Source organism: Camelina sativa, chromosome 18 (assembly GCF_000633955.1).
Source record: "Camelina sativa cultivar DH55 chromosome 18, Cs, whole genome shotgun sequence".
Classification (NCBI taxonomy): domain Eukaryota; kingdom Viridiplantae; phylum Streptophyta; class Magnoliopsida; order Brassicales; family Brassicaceae; genus Camelina; species Camelina sativa.
The window spans coordinates 15742617-15756502 of record NC_025702.1 but is presented as its reverse complement, the minus strand read 5'-3'; the positions used below and the strand labels follow the sequence as shown (position 1 = coordinate 15756502).

Below are 13886 nucleotides of genomic sequence, written 5' to 3'. Positions count from 1 at the left end.
AGATTGGTGCCCTTGGATTATCCCCAAGTGTAACTGTACAAGTGGTTTGAACTAGAAGACAGCTTACTCTTCTTCTATACAAGAAGTTGAGTTGTCCAAATCAGACACGTCAATTTAAATTAAATAGCAAATCCTCCACATTTTCTTACAAGTTGCCATCTCCCTCAACATTTATTGAGCATGCAATATTTAATAATCTCAACAATCTCATGCATTCGAAAAATCCAAATCTACCCTAATCGATCAACGTTTATATGTAAAATCTCTAAATTTTTATTCGGTCAAAGTCAATTTTAGACTAAATAAAAATGGAGGTGAAAGAATAAGGAAAAAGGTTATGTTTAGTAGTATTGTCTAACCACTAATATTAAAGTACTAATCACAATACAACAGTCTTTTTCATCTTTATCTCGACGCGAACAAACAATTAACAACCATATATATGTACGTTAGATCATAGTATATTTTAATAAAAAGTATATAAAAATCTCTGAGACTTTTTTGCGTCATACCTTTTTGTAGTTGTAATGTAACAGGTAAGCTCTAACGAATAAAGTATTAATTTAATACTACTAGCGAGTATTAATTTATTAGTATTAACAAAAAAAAAAAGAAAAAAAAAAGATTTTTGAGGAAAAGGTCAAAAATGCAACAATAGTAATTGAAGATATATATAGTATATAATTAAATGACGACACACATGCAATGTTCATCATTCAGTGAACCAAAACTTTGTTTAAAATTAATATATAGTTTGGTACCTTTTTCAACTTTTCAAGTGTGTTATCTTTCTGTTTTTGGAAACTTTTTGTTTGCCTTTTTCTTTCCATTTTTGTCTTTTTTCTCTTACATTTTACCGTTTTGTATAGGAAGATGCAAGAATAATCTAAGCAATTACAGTTTTCTACACACTTCTTCAATCGAGAAATTCAAATGGTCCCCTTGACATAAACGACGACTAATGAAAATGCAATTGTTTTCACGCATCTATCTTTTACTACTTCTTTAGATTAATTTTGTAACTGAGGAAGAAAATAATAAATACTTTTTAACTTTATTAATCTTTCATTATTTATCTATCAAATAAATATATCTATAATTGCTACATAAATCACCCTCCCGTTTACCGTACATAAACATAAGATAAAACAAAACTAAGACTGTGGAGTAAAAAAACAAAAAGAACTATAAACACCTTTCTTTCTTTCTTTTTTACTGTTTTTACCCCTAACTGTTTCCCTTTTTCCCACCCGCCAAAACCAGTTGAGACATATTTACAGCCCTGCCCTTCCACAGTCCAATGCAACAGCAAAAACTCCATCTCTGTTCTCAAACTCATTCATACTGCCAATGTAATACTTCTCGGCAGTAAATCACCGTTGTTCCGTTCACTGGAATCTTCATCTAACTCCAGCCGAGCTACTGTACGGTCACCGTAAGTACCAGAAGACGACACTCGAGCCTTAAGCTGGCTCAACACTGGAACAATCGCTTTTTCGATCCATTCCTCTAGCTCTGTCTGGCCTAACCACACTCCGCTCAAGATTCTCTGAAGCGCCTCGTCCTCGACCTCTATCAATAATGATTCGCCCACGGTTCTCGCGAATCTCTCAGATAGAGTTTCTGTGATTCTCCGTCTCACAGCTCCAAAATCAACCGCTCGGAATGCTACTGCATCATCAACACGGCTGACCAAATCATGGAACGCAAATGGAACACACTGCAGCGACAGCTTTCCACTAAAACCTTGCTCTTCTTGATCATTATCTGTTGTTAGATCACTTGTATTATGAGAACCGTCATCCGTATCAGCGGCTTGGTTCAAATCGAAAGATAAACCCGAACCATGTTCTTTCTTCGGTTTCGTCACCCTCTCCTCGTCGTTACACAGCCAACTCGCTCGTCGTTTCCCAAACTTCTCCCGCATGCACAACCTCAAACGCCAGCTTTCACTAGCCAAATCCCTTAGTTTAGCTTCATTGTCTAGGAACGACGTTTTCGTCTCTGCGAAATGCCAGCTCGCTGTCATAACAAAGATCACGTTACCTAAACTGATCTCACGGCCGTGCGAGTCACGTATCCTGCCTCTCTCCATCGCCTGTTTTATGCTTCCACGCACCAACATATCCGCCTCGTCGATATCTTCAAGCAAGATAACAGAAAACGGACTCCTCTTTACAGTTTCCGCAATCTTATCCAACGCGGTTTTACCACGGAAACTAGGATTGCCATCTCCAGCATCCTGTCTCGAGCCAAGCTGAATCATAGTTGGATTCGTCCCGTACACAAGGGAAGACAGAGACGATACCATTTTTCTCTTCCCAACTCTATCCAGTCCTGAAAACAGTAACCAGACATCTCCCTTTGATAAAACACCACGTCGTTTCCCGTTCCCTAGCTTGCATTGACTAACTGTTGCAGCCACCGCAGCGGCTGCATCGTTCTGCCACCAAACTTTATCGGTCATTCCTTTCAATAGCTTCTTGAATAAATCAATGTCTAACGAGTTCCCAAGATTCTCCTTAGGCAAAACACTGATCTTATTGTTGTTCTGCACTGATTCAGAAGATATGCAGCCGAGAAAATCTCTCACTTGCACATCCCCAGCTTTCTCTGAATCCTGATATACGCAAACGCAAGTGTTCAACGTCAGGTTTTGTAATTTCGATCCACAAACACTTCCATCATAGTATAAGGAATATTCAAATCGACATACCTCTGCTCGTCCAAGAACAAGATCTGTCTGAACCGGGCTCCCGGGAGGACTCTTCTTCTTGGCCTGCTCAGTCACCAAAGAGCTCATAGGCTTCAACTGTACCCTCTCACGCAACTCTCTATTGGGATGTAACTTAGGCTGCAACGGCTGACGAAGAAGCATATTAGGACCATAAGAGCTTGTCGACAACGTTATAGGAACCGGAATCGGAACAATCCTCTCGTTCTTGTTATGAAAGCTAGGATGAAGACGCACACACGCATCATTCCATTTCTTTTGCACTTCTTCAATCTTTGCCTGCTGTAATAAACCAATATACAAACCACAAACGTTAGGAAACTGATCAAACTATGTGATCTGTAATCATATCATATTGTCATAGAGAAGATTCAAAAAAACAAGAACTCACCGGTAAACGATCAACAGGTTTAGCTTTCAACAGCCACTGTGGCAACTGTTTCTGCTGAGCTACTTCTGATTTAACAACCTCTGGAGAAGACACTGAATCAATCTCAGCGAGTTCTCGCTCGTAACTCTGCAAACACTGTGGACAACATTTCAAAGTCCTATTCGCAGGCACAAAGCTCTTCAATGGCGTGAATGATTCCAAATTGTTCGCAAGCCTGAATCAAAAAAAAAAACATCAATCACACTGAGAAAATTTCACCAAAAAAAAAAAAAAAAACTGAGATTTTTCATAACCAAAATCAAAACTTTAACACAACCCACCTCGGGAAAACGCCGGAGGCCGGAGCTTTACCTGCTGCAGACACAGCTTGAAGATCCCAATCAGTCTCCATTGAAGGATGATAAACTTGACACCTTAGATAAGTCTCACACGTCGCTGTTCCAATAAACCAGAGTCTTCCTTCGAACTTCTCCAAAAGCCTCCGTAGCTCCGCCACTGCAGTCCTTCCAACCTCCACCGCAAGCGTAGCCGGCGGTTGCGTTGCGCTCGGTTGCTCCACAAGCCATTTCAAGTCTCCGAGATCGAGAATCACACCACCGCCAGGATCAGAGTTCTTTAAACGTGTCTCAAGCAACCCATCTAATTCCCTAATTCTCAAAGCCTTATCCGAATTGATCTCTTCTAAATGAACCACCTTTGAGTTCTTCACCGCTAAATTCCCAACTTCTCCGACTTCAATTTTCTTAAAGATCTCACGAATCACCCGACCCGGCTCCGAATCTCCAACCAAAACCGGGTTTTTCTTCTTCGCCCGACCCAATATATCCATAACCCGGTCCACATCATCGTTCTTATTAACAACCCCTGATTGCGCCGACGTAGCGCTCTGCTGTAACCGTGGGTTAAGATAAGAATTCCGGGTCATCGTCATCGGAGCTCCACCTCCTCCACCGGGTCTAAAATTCAACCCGACGGAAGAAACACTCGGAACCGGCGTCGGAGTAGACGAAGAATTGTTCAACGACTGTTCAATTGTAGCTTTAACCGCCGGACTCGAGAAGCTAGCTTCTCGCATAACCCGGCTCACACTCGGATCATCCAAAATCGAGATGATGAGCTGTTCAAGCTCGACTTTAACGGCCAACAAAGGCTGCTGTTGCTGCTCAGGACACCCGCGGCGTTGGTGGGCTTGAGCTCGTTTAAGCGCCGCCATAAGCGCGTTTGAGATGGGTGGATCATTATTAGGAGGAGTGGCCGTAGCAGTAGGGAGACGCTCTAAGGCGACGCTGAAACAGAGCTCGAGGGCTCTGCACTGTAAAGGGTGAGAAGAATTGGGGTGAGATCGGATACAAGCTCGTCGGAGAAAGCCAGCAGGAGAAGCTAAAAGAGTGGTAGCAACGTGGAGAGGAGTGGTTTGGCCGTGGTTACGACGCGCCGCTTCGGAGATAGATTGGTTTAAAACGGTGGCAGCCTCCGGCGTCAGAGTCTGTTGAATCGTACTTAAACCAGCTCTCATATCTCTCGTTCTTCGTTCCTTCTACCACTTTTTGTGTGCTATCTCTCTCTCTCTCTCTCTTTCTTCAATTATATGTGGGGATTAAAAAAATTGTAAGGAAAAAAATTGTGTATAAAAATCGAATCTTTTTATTAGAGTAATGAAAAAAAAATTGAATCTTTTGAGTTGGGTTCTCTCAATTATTCAGACAAGTTTATGAAACTGAAGTTTTATTGCCGATCGGGTGGATTATAAAAATGGAATGAATAGGGATTTGCCTAGAACTCATTTAAAGAATATCCCACCGGCCAACAAAAAATGAAAAGGCTTTAGATTGGTTTTATAAGACAATGAGGAAAAAAAAAGTCTTTTTTTACTTTTTTTTCTTTCTGACTAAAAGATTATTATTATTATTGGGAGAAGTAGACAAATTGGGATATCAAACGGATCACAAAAAATGGCTTTTTAGAAAGATTAAATTTTAATATTAAAAAAAAGTTGAAGATTAAAAAAAAAAAGTAAATGTAGAAAGGTGTTGTGGGGGAAACAAAGTTGCAGAGTGAAGAAAAATTCAAAGAGAAAAAAGGTGGGTAGTAGAAGAAGTGAATGATACTTCTCTCTCTCACTCACTCTCTTGCTTTTGCCCTTTTTAATTGTAAAAAGGGACTGTTACGCGTATCTCTCCATCTTTTACATTTTTGAGAGTTATAATAAATGTAAGTAACAGTAATAATAAATGTGGATGTGTGTTTATATTGAACTTTTTTTTTATTGATTTTGTTTCATTTATTAGCGGTTAAGTTTTTAAGTTTGAGCCATCACAAAAACTACTGGTACAGGTTTGGTCTCGAGTACAAGCTACATAACTTTTTTTTTTTGTCATCTGTTGTTATTGATAATACTTGAAAGGATACATTGTAAAATACATTTTAAGCCGGCGGAAAAACAGATATATTCCTAAAGTCTAAAGCCCAAAAGAGGGAGGCTAAGCCGACGGACAAACAAAAAGTCCCCAAAAACAACTAGAAATACACGACAGAGATGTTCTAGCCACAAACGAAAGAGTACGTACCCAACACTAAGAACAGAGGCAAACTAACAATAATACCGAAGATAAACACTATGTCTAAACAAACAAATCAAACTTATCTTCTAAAGGTTCTGCGAATGAGTTGTATTAATGCTGCTCACGGCCACCGCATCAGTCAACAACTGCCTCCTCCTATCACAATGAGAGATGATTTTTCCAAACCAGAAACCAGACTTCATAACCTGACAAGTAAAGGCTCAATTCAGAACACATTACACTTCTAGATGCGGCGAGACGATTATTGCGTCAAAGAGCGCCTAGATAGAAGCCATGAAAAGCAATCTGACATCCTCCAGATTCAGAAACGCTGAGACAAGGAACAAAACAAACCACTTTGATGAGTCGAGTTCAAGAACCGACAATCATCTACAGAGATTACCATCACCAGCAACTTCCACCTAAGAGCAGAAGGATTTGAAGCAGAGAACCAAGTATCAAGTTCACACAAAAGAACCTCTACTTAGCAAGGAGACAACTAAAAGGGCAACTATTAGATAAAACCAGATGCAAAGGAGGCCGAGAGAACAAAGGCGATGAGATATGTTCCTACAGAACACACACAAGCCAAAAACACGGCATCAAAACATACTGAAACACAAGAGCTAGAACACATACAAGCTACATAGCTAAGCTAAACAAAGTATTATAGTACCATTAATTTTCGAAAACTTTAAGGTAGACTAATTTTTATTTAATTGTGACAATTACATCTTTAAAGCCACCAAAATTATTATTCCTTCTCTATCATAAAAGATGATTTTTTAGTATTTTTTCTTGTATTACAAAGAATGATTTTCTATATACTTTTTATCAATTACTGCTAAGAAATTGTAAATTTCAAGAACCATTAAATGAGAATTTAAAAGTTTGATAAAATACTATTGGTTAATAATTATAAAATATCTTATTATAAATAAATAATACATTTACTGCTAAACATTAAATGTTTTTCTTAATTCATGTAAAAATCTATTTTTTGCTAAGATATTGTTGCTTATAGAATATATTAATATTGTTTTTACATAATTTTTTAAGCAATACTATGGAAGATACCAAAAAAAAAGTTTCTTTATTAGAGCTATCATAGTCATTGGATCGGTCTGTAAAATGTAATTGTGAGTCTAGCTAGGCATAGTTTTGTTTTTAAGAATTTAAAAAGGTTTAAGCATTAAATTCGTTTATATATTTTAAAAAGTAACTTTTTCCTTTTCATTAGATTAGTTTAGATTTTTGACTTAACTCTACAACCGTTGTTTACTCTAGATCCACTATATAGTATATCTACAACTATTAACTCTTTATATATATAAGAGATTCTAATTACAACATTTTATGTCCACTTTTGTTGTTTTTTTTGTTTCAAAAAAGTCATTAACAAACAAATTTGTGAGACGAAAAAAGATAAAGTTGTCTAATCAAACTGTATAAAAATGAAAGTCGTATCTCGAAGCATGGCTTTAAAGTCTTTAACCCACATTTCTTGTTAAATGTCAACTTTTTAGAATTCAACATTTTCTCCGTGATATGTACTACTACTATTAGAAACAAAATTCAAACGTAAATAAGAAGGAACCCTGTATTTTTTACATGAGTCTAAAGCAGGTACCTGTGTTCATGAGATGTCCATGGCAATTCAATTCACGTGATATATCACATACGGTTTACACACTTTAAAGAACACTTCGTATGTGGAAGTATGTAAATAAAAATAATGGGAAAACGTCCTGGTTCCCCATGAGAACTATGATATCGTACCAGATGGAGCCCGATCTTTACCCCAGTCCCAGATGGCTCTCCTGAAATTCTTCTCAATCTATATACCCATATATCTGTAATTTACGTTTTGTATCTCCATGAGAATAGAAGATATCATCTATTTCACCATTGCTATAGGTTTAATTGGTTTACTATTTGATTAACCGAGTGACGAAGTTTACAAACCAAAATAAACCTGATTTCGACCCGATTAAAACCTGATTTTGACCCGATTAGAAACATAACCCTCAACCGAGAAATCCCTAAAATCACATTTTAACCTCTTTTTTGTTTTCTCTCGCGACGAACCCTAGAAAATCAAATTTCACCATCGATTTCTCAAATTGAATCGATGGATTTAATAATCCGATCTGGTTTTGGGCAACAAGATGGTATTGGGCAAAGAGATGGTGTTGGAGAACGAGAGTACGATGAAGAAGGAGAGGATCGAGATGAATTTCACGTCGATATGCTTGCTCAGGAATTTACCGATGCTGAAGAGTCGATTCGTCATGATACGTACCCAGAAAGTGACGACGAGGAAGAAGGTCGTGGTCGTGGTGCGGGTCGTGGTCGTGGTGCGGGTCCAGAGAGGGTGTTTACGGATATCGGACGTGGTGATGGAACTTTGTGGAAAGACCAATCCTTCTACAATGGGGTCGCATTCAAGGAGAGTGTCTTGGACTATGCACTACATACTGGTTACAATTTGAAGCAATACAGGTATGACAAAGATAAACTCGGGTTTAGATGTGTTGGGGATAAGGGCAATTGTGAGTGGAAAGTGTTTGCTGCACTTCTTCCAAACGCATCTTTGTGGAAGATTACGAAATACATTGATAAGCATTGTTGTACCCCCAATGGCGAGTGTGAGATGTTTAAGGTCCCAGTCATAGCTAGAATTTTTCTCGATAAGATTAGAGAGGAACCGGATCATTACAAGCCTTTGAGGATTGAACAGATTATCATGGAAAGGTGGAAGATATCCGCTACTAGGCCACAATGTCAAGCTGCTCGGAGAAAGGCTTTGGGATGGATAGAGTATGAGTATGAACAACAGTTTGCACGACTGCGAGATTACCAAGCTGAGATCTTGGAAGCAAATCCAGGGTCTGTTGTGGAGATTGATACAATTAAGAATGATGCTGGTCAAGACGTCTTCAATCGGTTTTATGTTTGTTTCGATGCCCTTAGAAGAACTTGGAAACAGACTTGCCGGCCAATAATAGGAGTTGATGGCGCCTTCTTAAAGGCAAAGATCAAGGGACAGTTGCTTGCTGCATTAGGCAGAGATGCAGACAATGGCATCTATCCAATAGCCTGGTGTGTTGTTCAAGTTGAGAACAAAGACAATTGGTTATGGTTTGTGAAGAGATTGAAGACTGACCTGGATCTAAACGAGGGAGATGGTTACATTTTAGTGTCTGATCGACAAAAGGTATGTATCTAACTAATTTATTATATTGGTTAATAAATGTGAATGCTCTCGTTTTTAATATGTTTGGTTTTTGGTTCTCAATTAGGGGTTGATAAAAGCTGTGGAGTTGGAGTTACCACAAATAGAGCATAGAATGTGTGTTAGACACNGTTATAATGAGTCTCTTGTTCTCATTTTTTGGAATTTGCGGTTTTTCAGGCTTCTCAGGGTGGTGGAGGAGAAGTTGTTCAAGGTGGTGGACTTTCTCAAGATGGTGGTGGACTTTCTCAATCTGGTGGAGGAGAAGTTGTTCAGGGTGGTGGAGGACTATCTCAAGGTGGTGGAGGACTTTCACAAGCCTGAATATTGAAGATTATGGTAGTAGGGGTCTGTTTTTTGGTTTAAGAGACTAGTTGGATCTGTATTTTGGTCGAATAGACTAGTAGGGTTATGTTTTTGGTCTGTGATCATGTTGAGAACATGATTTCAAAACGTTATCATTCTGCTTGTTTTCAGAACATGTGTTCATCATGTTCTGCCTTTTATGAAATGTGGAATGTCTTATCTTATTAAATGCAATAGCAACACCAACAGGAGTTCACACTCAACACCAAAACAAACAAGAGCATAAAGCAGAGCATACAACCGAACAACAATAGATTACAACCGAACAATAGTTTACAATAGCTCATCATACAAGCTTAAACAGAGCAAACAAGATCATAAAACCGAAAACACATACAATTATACTCTTATTCATCCTACATTGCAATTCAGCTTTTGCTTCCAACAAAACTTCTTCAACCCTCTCACAAAGCTCTTTTTCGAACTCCATTTGCATCTTCTCAAATTTCAGCTTCTGTTCTTGCAATGTCTCTATTGTACGCTCTTTCATCTCTTCTTTTACTCTCTCAAATTGAACACCCAATGTTGCTACCTCGTCCAACAATGCCTCATCGACCCACTTAAAGATGTGGTTATCGTTCACAAGCTAACATTATATCATAGAATACAATGAAAATTGATGAGAAGGATTAGGCTCGGATTTGGATTAGGTCGATGTCTACATCAAACAAAGCATAACATAGTACCTTCTTTGCTGCTGCTTCTCGACATCGAAAGTATCTCCGAGAAGGATTAGGCTCGGATTTGGAATTCTTTGCCACGATGTGTTCCCCACACCAGCATCTCTTAGGCACGCCAACGACGAATCCTCTTTGTCGAACATTTGATGAACCACTCGAACCTCCAGAAACGGTACTCATGGTTGCAAAGATCGATTTAAGAATTTTATGCTTTTAGGGTTTGAGGATTTGGGGATTTTAATGGAGTTATAGATGTGTTATAGATGTATCGTCTCGGGTCGGATTATTAACATCAGTCAGGTTTTATTTTTGGTTTTCTATTTGGTATGAACGGTATCGTATCGGTTCACTCTTTAAACCGATAACATCCCGATATATGGGTATATAGATTGAGAAGAATTTCATGAGAGCCATCTGGGACGGGGGTAAAGATCGGGCTCCATCTGGTACGATATCATAGTTCTCATGGGGAACCAGGACGTTTTCCCAAAAATAATATCAAGACTTTTTAAATGGGAAAGGATATGGTTTTTAATAGGTTTAGGAAAAGTATGTGTGGTCTTTGGTTTAGAATCCTTTCGATTAGAAGAAAACAACAAAGATGGCATAATTCATAGGAGGACTATAAATTATAAGCGTGAATACTTTGCATTGTACATAAAGTTTTGGATCTGCAGCAGGAATTAGTAATACTATTTTGGAAGGACATAAAACAAAAATAAAGTGTCGTTATAAAAAAGATACAAAATTAAAGTCAATAACGCGTTTTAAAAGTAGACGTGATATTATATGCGTTTACTCGAGTCATATAAAAATTTAACTTGGTTTATATTGGCTATATCTATCACACTTTTAAGTTTTAACTAAGCGTTGACTACCTTTACTTTGTTCAAAAGTATGTAGAACGAAAAAAAACTGGTTTTGATAAGGTAAAATTAACAGAGTCACACATAACTTTTGATTTACCGAGATAACACGCTTTGAAGGTTTTTATCCTCTTTTTTTCCTTTCACTTCTTTCTGCCTAGCCTTCGAGCCAGCACTTGATGCCGTACGACGAAAAAAGGTCTAGATAAAGTTTGACGATGATGTATGAGCTGTCAAACGGTACAAAGTATGTGATCAAGATATAAAATGGTAGTTAGGAATTAAGAATATTTTGTGATTAAATGTTTATGCAATTTGATGACATTAAAATGGATGGTTAGTTTATGATTTTTGCGATAAATGTTTTTTATTTGTAAGTAAGATATTATAGCAAAAGAAAGATATATGCTCAACTCAGTGCATTTGTATCTTTTAAAAAGGTTCCCTTAATTTGTTTCCTATGTATTTATATGATTATCTTGGTTAGGATGCGAAATAGTAAAGTAACTATAAAACTTGTAATAGATGTTTTCTCGTGTGCTCAATAAAAATAAAAAGCTGTCGTGACTCTCATTATTTTCTTTCGAGTAAAAGCTTAAACTAGTATTACTTTCTTCTATTCGTCGAAAAGAAAAAAACAAGAATACAATTTACTACTAAGTTCTAATCTAACTATGTTTTTATTATTACTAGCTTTTATTTCCATGCTTAAACCTCATTTCTTTGGTTTTCCACAAGATCTATAGATTTGTTTTAATCGCTCTATATAATTCGAGTATATCATGTAGGATTTCGTAATGTTGGCTTTTAGATGTGTGTGTTCAATAATAAACGTGTTTCTACCTTTTAGATGTGAGCTTCTCTGTTGTTACCCTAATGTCGTATACGTGGTTGATATAAGTAAATTAAAATAGTCGTATACGTACGTAATATGTGTGATTCACTCAAATCAAATGATCGTCTGCTAAGCTAAAAGTACACGTCGATATCAATATTATATTAACTCTCTGTATGACAATATTAATTTTATCATACTACACTTGATAGTTTTGATTTATACTGTGTATATATGTATTACTTTTTGATGTCTTACAGAGTTATGGTACTCCGATCCCTCTTCTCTCAGTGACAGTATGATGTTTTAGAAATTTTTATTTGTTTAAAAAAATTGATGTTTTTAAAATTTTAATATATATTTTACTCTTTTAATTATTTATTTGAGTAGAAAGTGGAAAAGTAGGAGAGGTGAGAAAGAAAAAAACTTACAACTTTACCCAATAAAAAAAGAAATAATGAACTCATTATATTTCCTTTATTTTAATATGTGTGAAATATACTACTCTCTCTCTCTCATAAAAATTGATGTTTGAAATTTTTTACACATTTTAAGAAAACAATGATTATTGAGTTTAAATATATTTTTTCCTTTGACTAAAAAGATATTATTTAATTTTAAACCAATAATAATTCAAAATTTTAAATATTTTTAATAATTACTTTTTGAAGTTTACAAAACATCAATTTTTGTAGGACAAAAAAATATCTCAAAACATCAATTTTTATGAGACAAATGGAGTAGTAAACATTAAACTACGTGTAAGATAGAGGAAGTATTAAGTTAAAAATAATTACTGTTGGTGAGCGTTTGTTAATAAATAGAAAAATGAATCTACTTTTCGGTAAGCTAATAAATTAATCAAGAAACACTTTAATTAATTAATAAAATACCTTAAAGGCCACAAAAATTATGATGTCCCCTTTTGGTAACGCATGCTCTCTCTTCCCTTTCCCTTTACGCATTTTCTTCTCCTCGACATAACTATTTATTTTATTTTTTGTTATCTCGAAAATTTTGCAATCTTTTTTAAAATCAAAATGTTAAAAAATTAGATTAAACTTATTAAAATTAACATACTCATCTATTGATATTTTGAGATATCTTTTTGTTCCACAAAAATTGATATTTTGTAAATTTCAAGAAGTAATCATTGAAAATATTTAAAATTCTAAATTGTTATTAGTTTAAAATTAAATAATATTTTTTGGTCAAAGAAAAATATATATTTAAACTCAGTAATTATTATTTTATTAAACTGTGTAAAAACTTCTAAATATCAATCGTTTAGAGACAGAAAAAGTATTTATTAGTATGTAACTGTTTAGTTCAGTCTTACTTTTACATATACAAACATTGTAAAAAATAAACTTATATCGCAGCAGCTACACCAAGATGCAATGATTCTGGTGATTCTTATCTCGTAAACTAGTATGTTAAAAGTATTTTAATCGTTATGAAAAGAAGTGAAGATGAGATTGGTGGTGCGGGTGAAAAAGGCCAACGCGTGATATTGCTTCTTCGACAATCACCTTTTTTCCTAATTATTAGCATCAAATTATAAGTTTACTTTATCTCTCTCAGTTCATTACGATTTGAAAAAGGCTTTTTGTTTCCAATTCCATCTCTAAACAAGAAACAAAGTCAAACAAACCTTTTACGCACGCTACAACTTTGAAAAAAGGTTTTCTAATTTTTTGGAATTTCCATACGTGTGCATATATTTTATTGCATGACAGCATGAGACATGTTAAGTGGCATTGATCATGTTTATAAGTTACTCCATAATAACATAGGGTTTTTTTTGTGTATCCGTGTATATATCTTTTCGAAACATGTTGTTTAATATATGCGTATATGATTCTTTCGGAAGCAATATCTGGATATATGATTACAGACTAGATATACATGTGTGTGTAATATAAACATTATACTAGTATATCAGAAAGAAAGAATCTTGCTTTTCACACACGAGTTCTACTTTTGTATTTGAAGTCAAAAACGTTGTCGGTGCGCATTGAGAAAGTAAAGATGATGGATTTGATCAAAAAGATGAAAGCTTTTACTTAGACTTTCTCGCTTTCTCACAAAGTCTGAATGATAGATGAATGGAAGAATGAAATGATGAGAAAGGAAAATAAAGTAAAGAAGAAAAATAAAGATTTAATCATTTTTTCTTGTTTTATAGTACTACTAATTATTTTTAACTGCTTTACTT

At 35.9% G+C, this 13886-nt stretch overlaps 3 protein-coding genes across 4 annotated transcripts; 1 reads left to right on the top strand and 2 right to left on the bottom strand.

Moving 5' to 3' along the window:
- LOC104761859 (protein SUPPRESSOR OF MAX2 1) lies at positions 1032–4956 on the bottom strand. Of its 2 annotated transcripts, none has more exons than XM_010485004.2 (4): positions 3446–4956; positions 3126–3339; positions 2717–3013; positions 1032–2620 (listed from the first exon to the last, which is right to left on the bottom strand). In XM_010485004.2, exons 1-4 carry the CDS (start codon positions 4639–4641, stop codon positions 1340–1342), a joined length of 2988 nt encoding a protein of 995 aa, XP_010483306.1. In that variant the 5' UTR covers positions 4642–4956; the 3' UTR covers positions 1032–1339. The 2 variants fall into 2 exon arrangements, with proteins under 2 accessions (XP_010483306.1, XP_010483305.1); XM_010485003.2 differs by having other exon boundaries at positions 2717–3016; positions 3446–4955.
- Positions 7507–9245, top strand: LOC104763548. Its single transcript, XM_010486905.2, has 3 exons — positions 7507–8903; positions 8989–9052; positions 9184–9245. The coding sequence occupies exons 1-3, from the start codon at positions 7818–7820 to the stop codon at positions 9243–9245; spliced, it is 1212 nt and encodes a 403-aa protein (XP_010485207.1). The 5' UTR covers positions 7507–7817.
- LOC104761858 (uncharacterized protein At4g04775-like) lies at positions 9198–10442 on the bottom strand. Its single transcript, XM_010485002.2, has 2 exons — positions 9974–10442; positions 9198–9873 (listed from the first exon to the last, which is right to left on the bottom strand). Exons 1-2 carry the CDS (start codon positions 10145–10147, stop codon positions 9574–9576), a joined length of 474 nt encoding a protein of 157 aa, XP_010483304.1. The 5' UTR covers positions 10148–10442; the 3' UTR covers positions 9198–9573.

Bases quoted from the DNA above. Each gene is read 5' to 3' on its own strand.
- LOC104761858 (XM_010485002.2), bottom strand. From the start codon at position 10,147: ATGAGTACCGTTTCTGGAGGTTCGAGTGGTTCATCAAATGTTCGACAA. The intron at 9,874-9,973 runs GTACTATGTTAT...ATATAATGTTAG, and splicing joins GAGAAGCAGCAGCAAAGAAG to CTTGTGAACGATAACCACAT.
- LOC104761859 (XM_010485003.2), bottom strand. From the start codon at position 4,641: ATGAGAGCTGGTTTAAGTACGATTCAACAGACTCTGACGCCGGAGGCT. The intron at 3,340-3,445 runs GTGGGTTGTGTT...TTTTTGATTCAG, and splicing joins GCCTCCGGCGTTTTCCCGAG to GCTTGCGAACAATTTGGAAT. The intron at 2,621-2,716 runs GTATGTCGATTT...TGCGTATATCAG, and splicing joins TTGTTCTTGGACGAGCAGAG to GATTCAGAGAAAGCTGGGGA.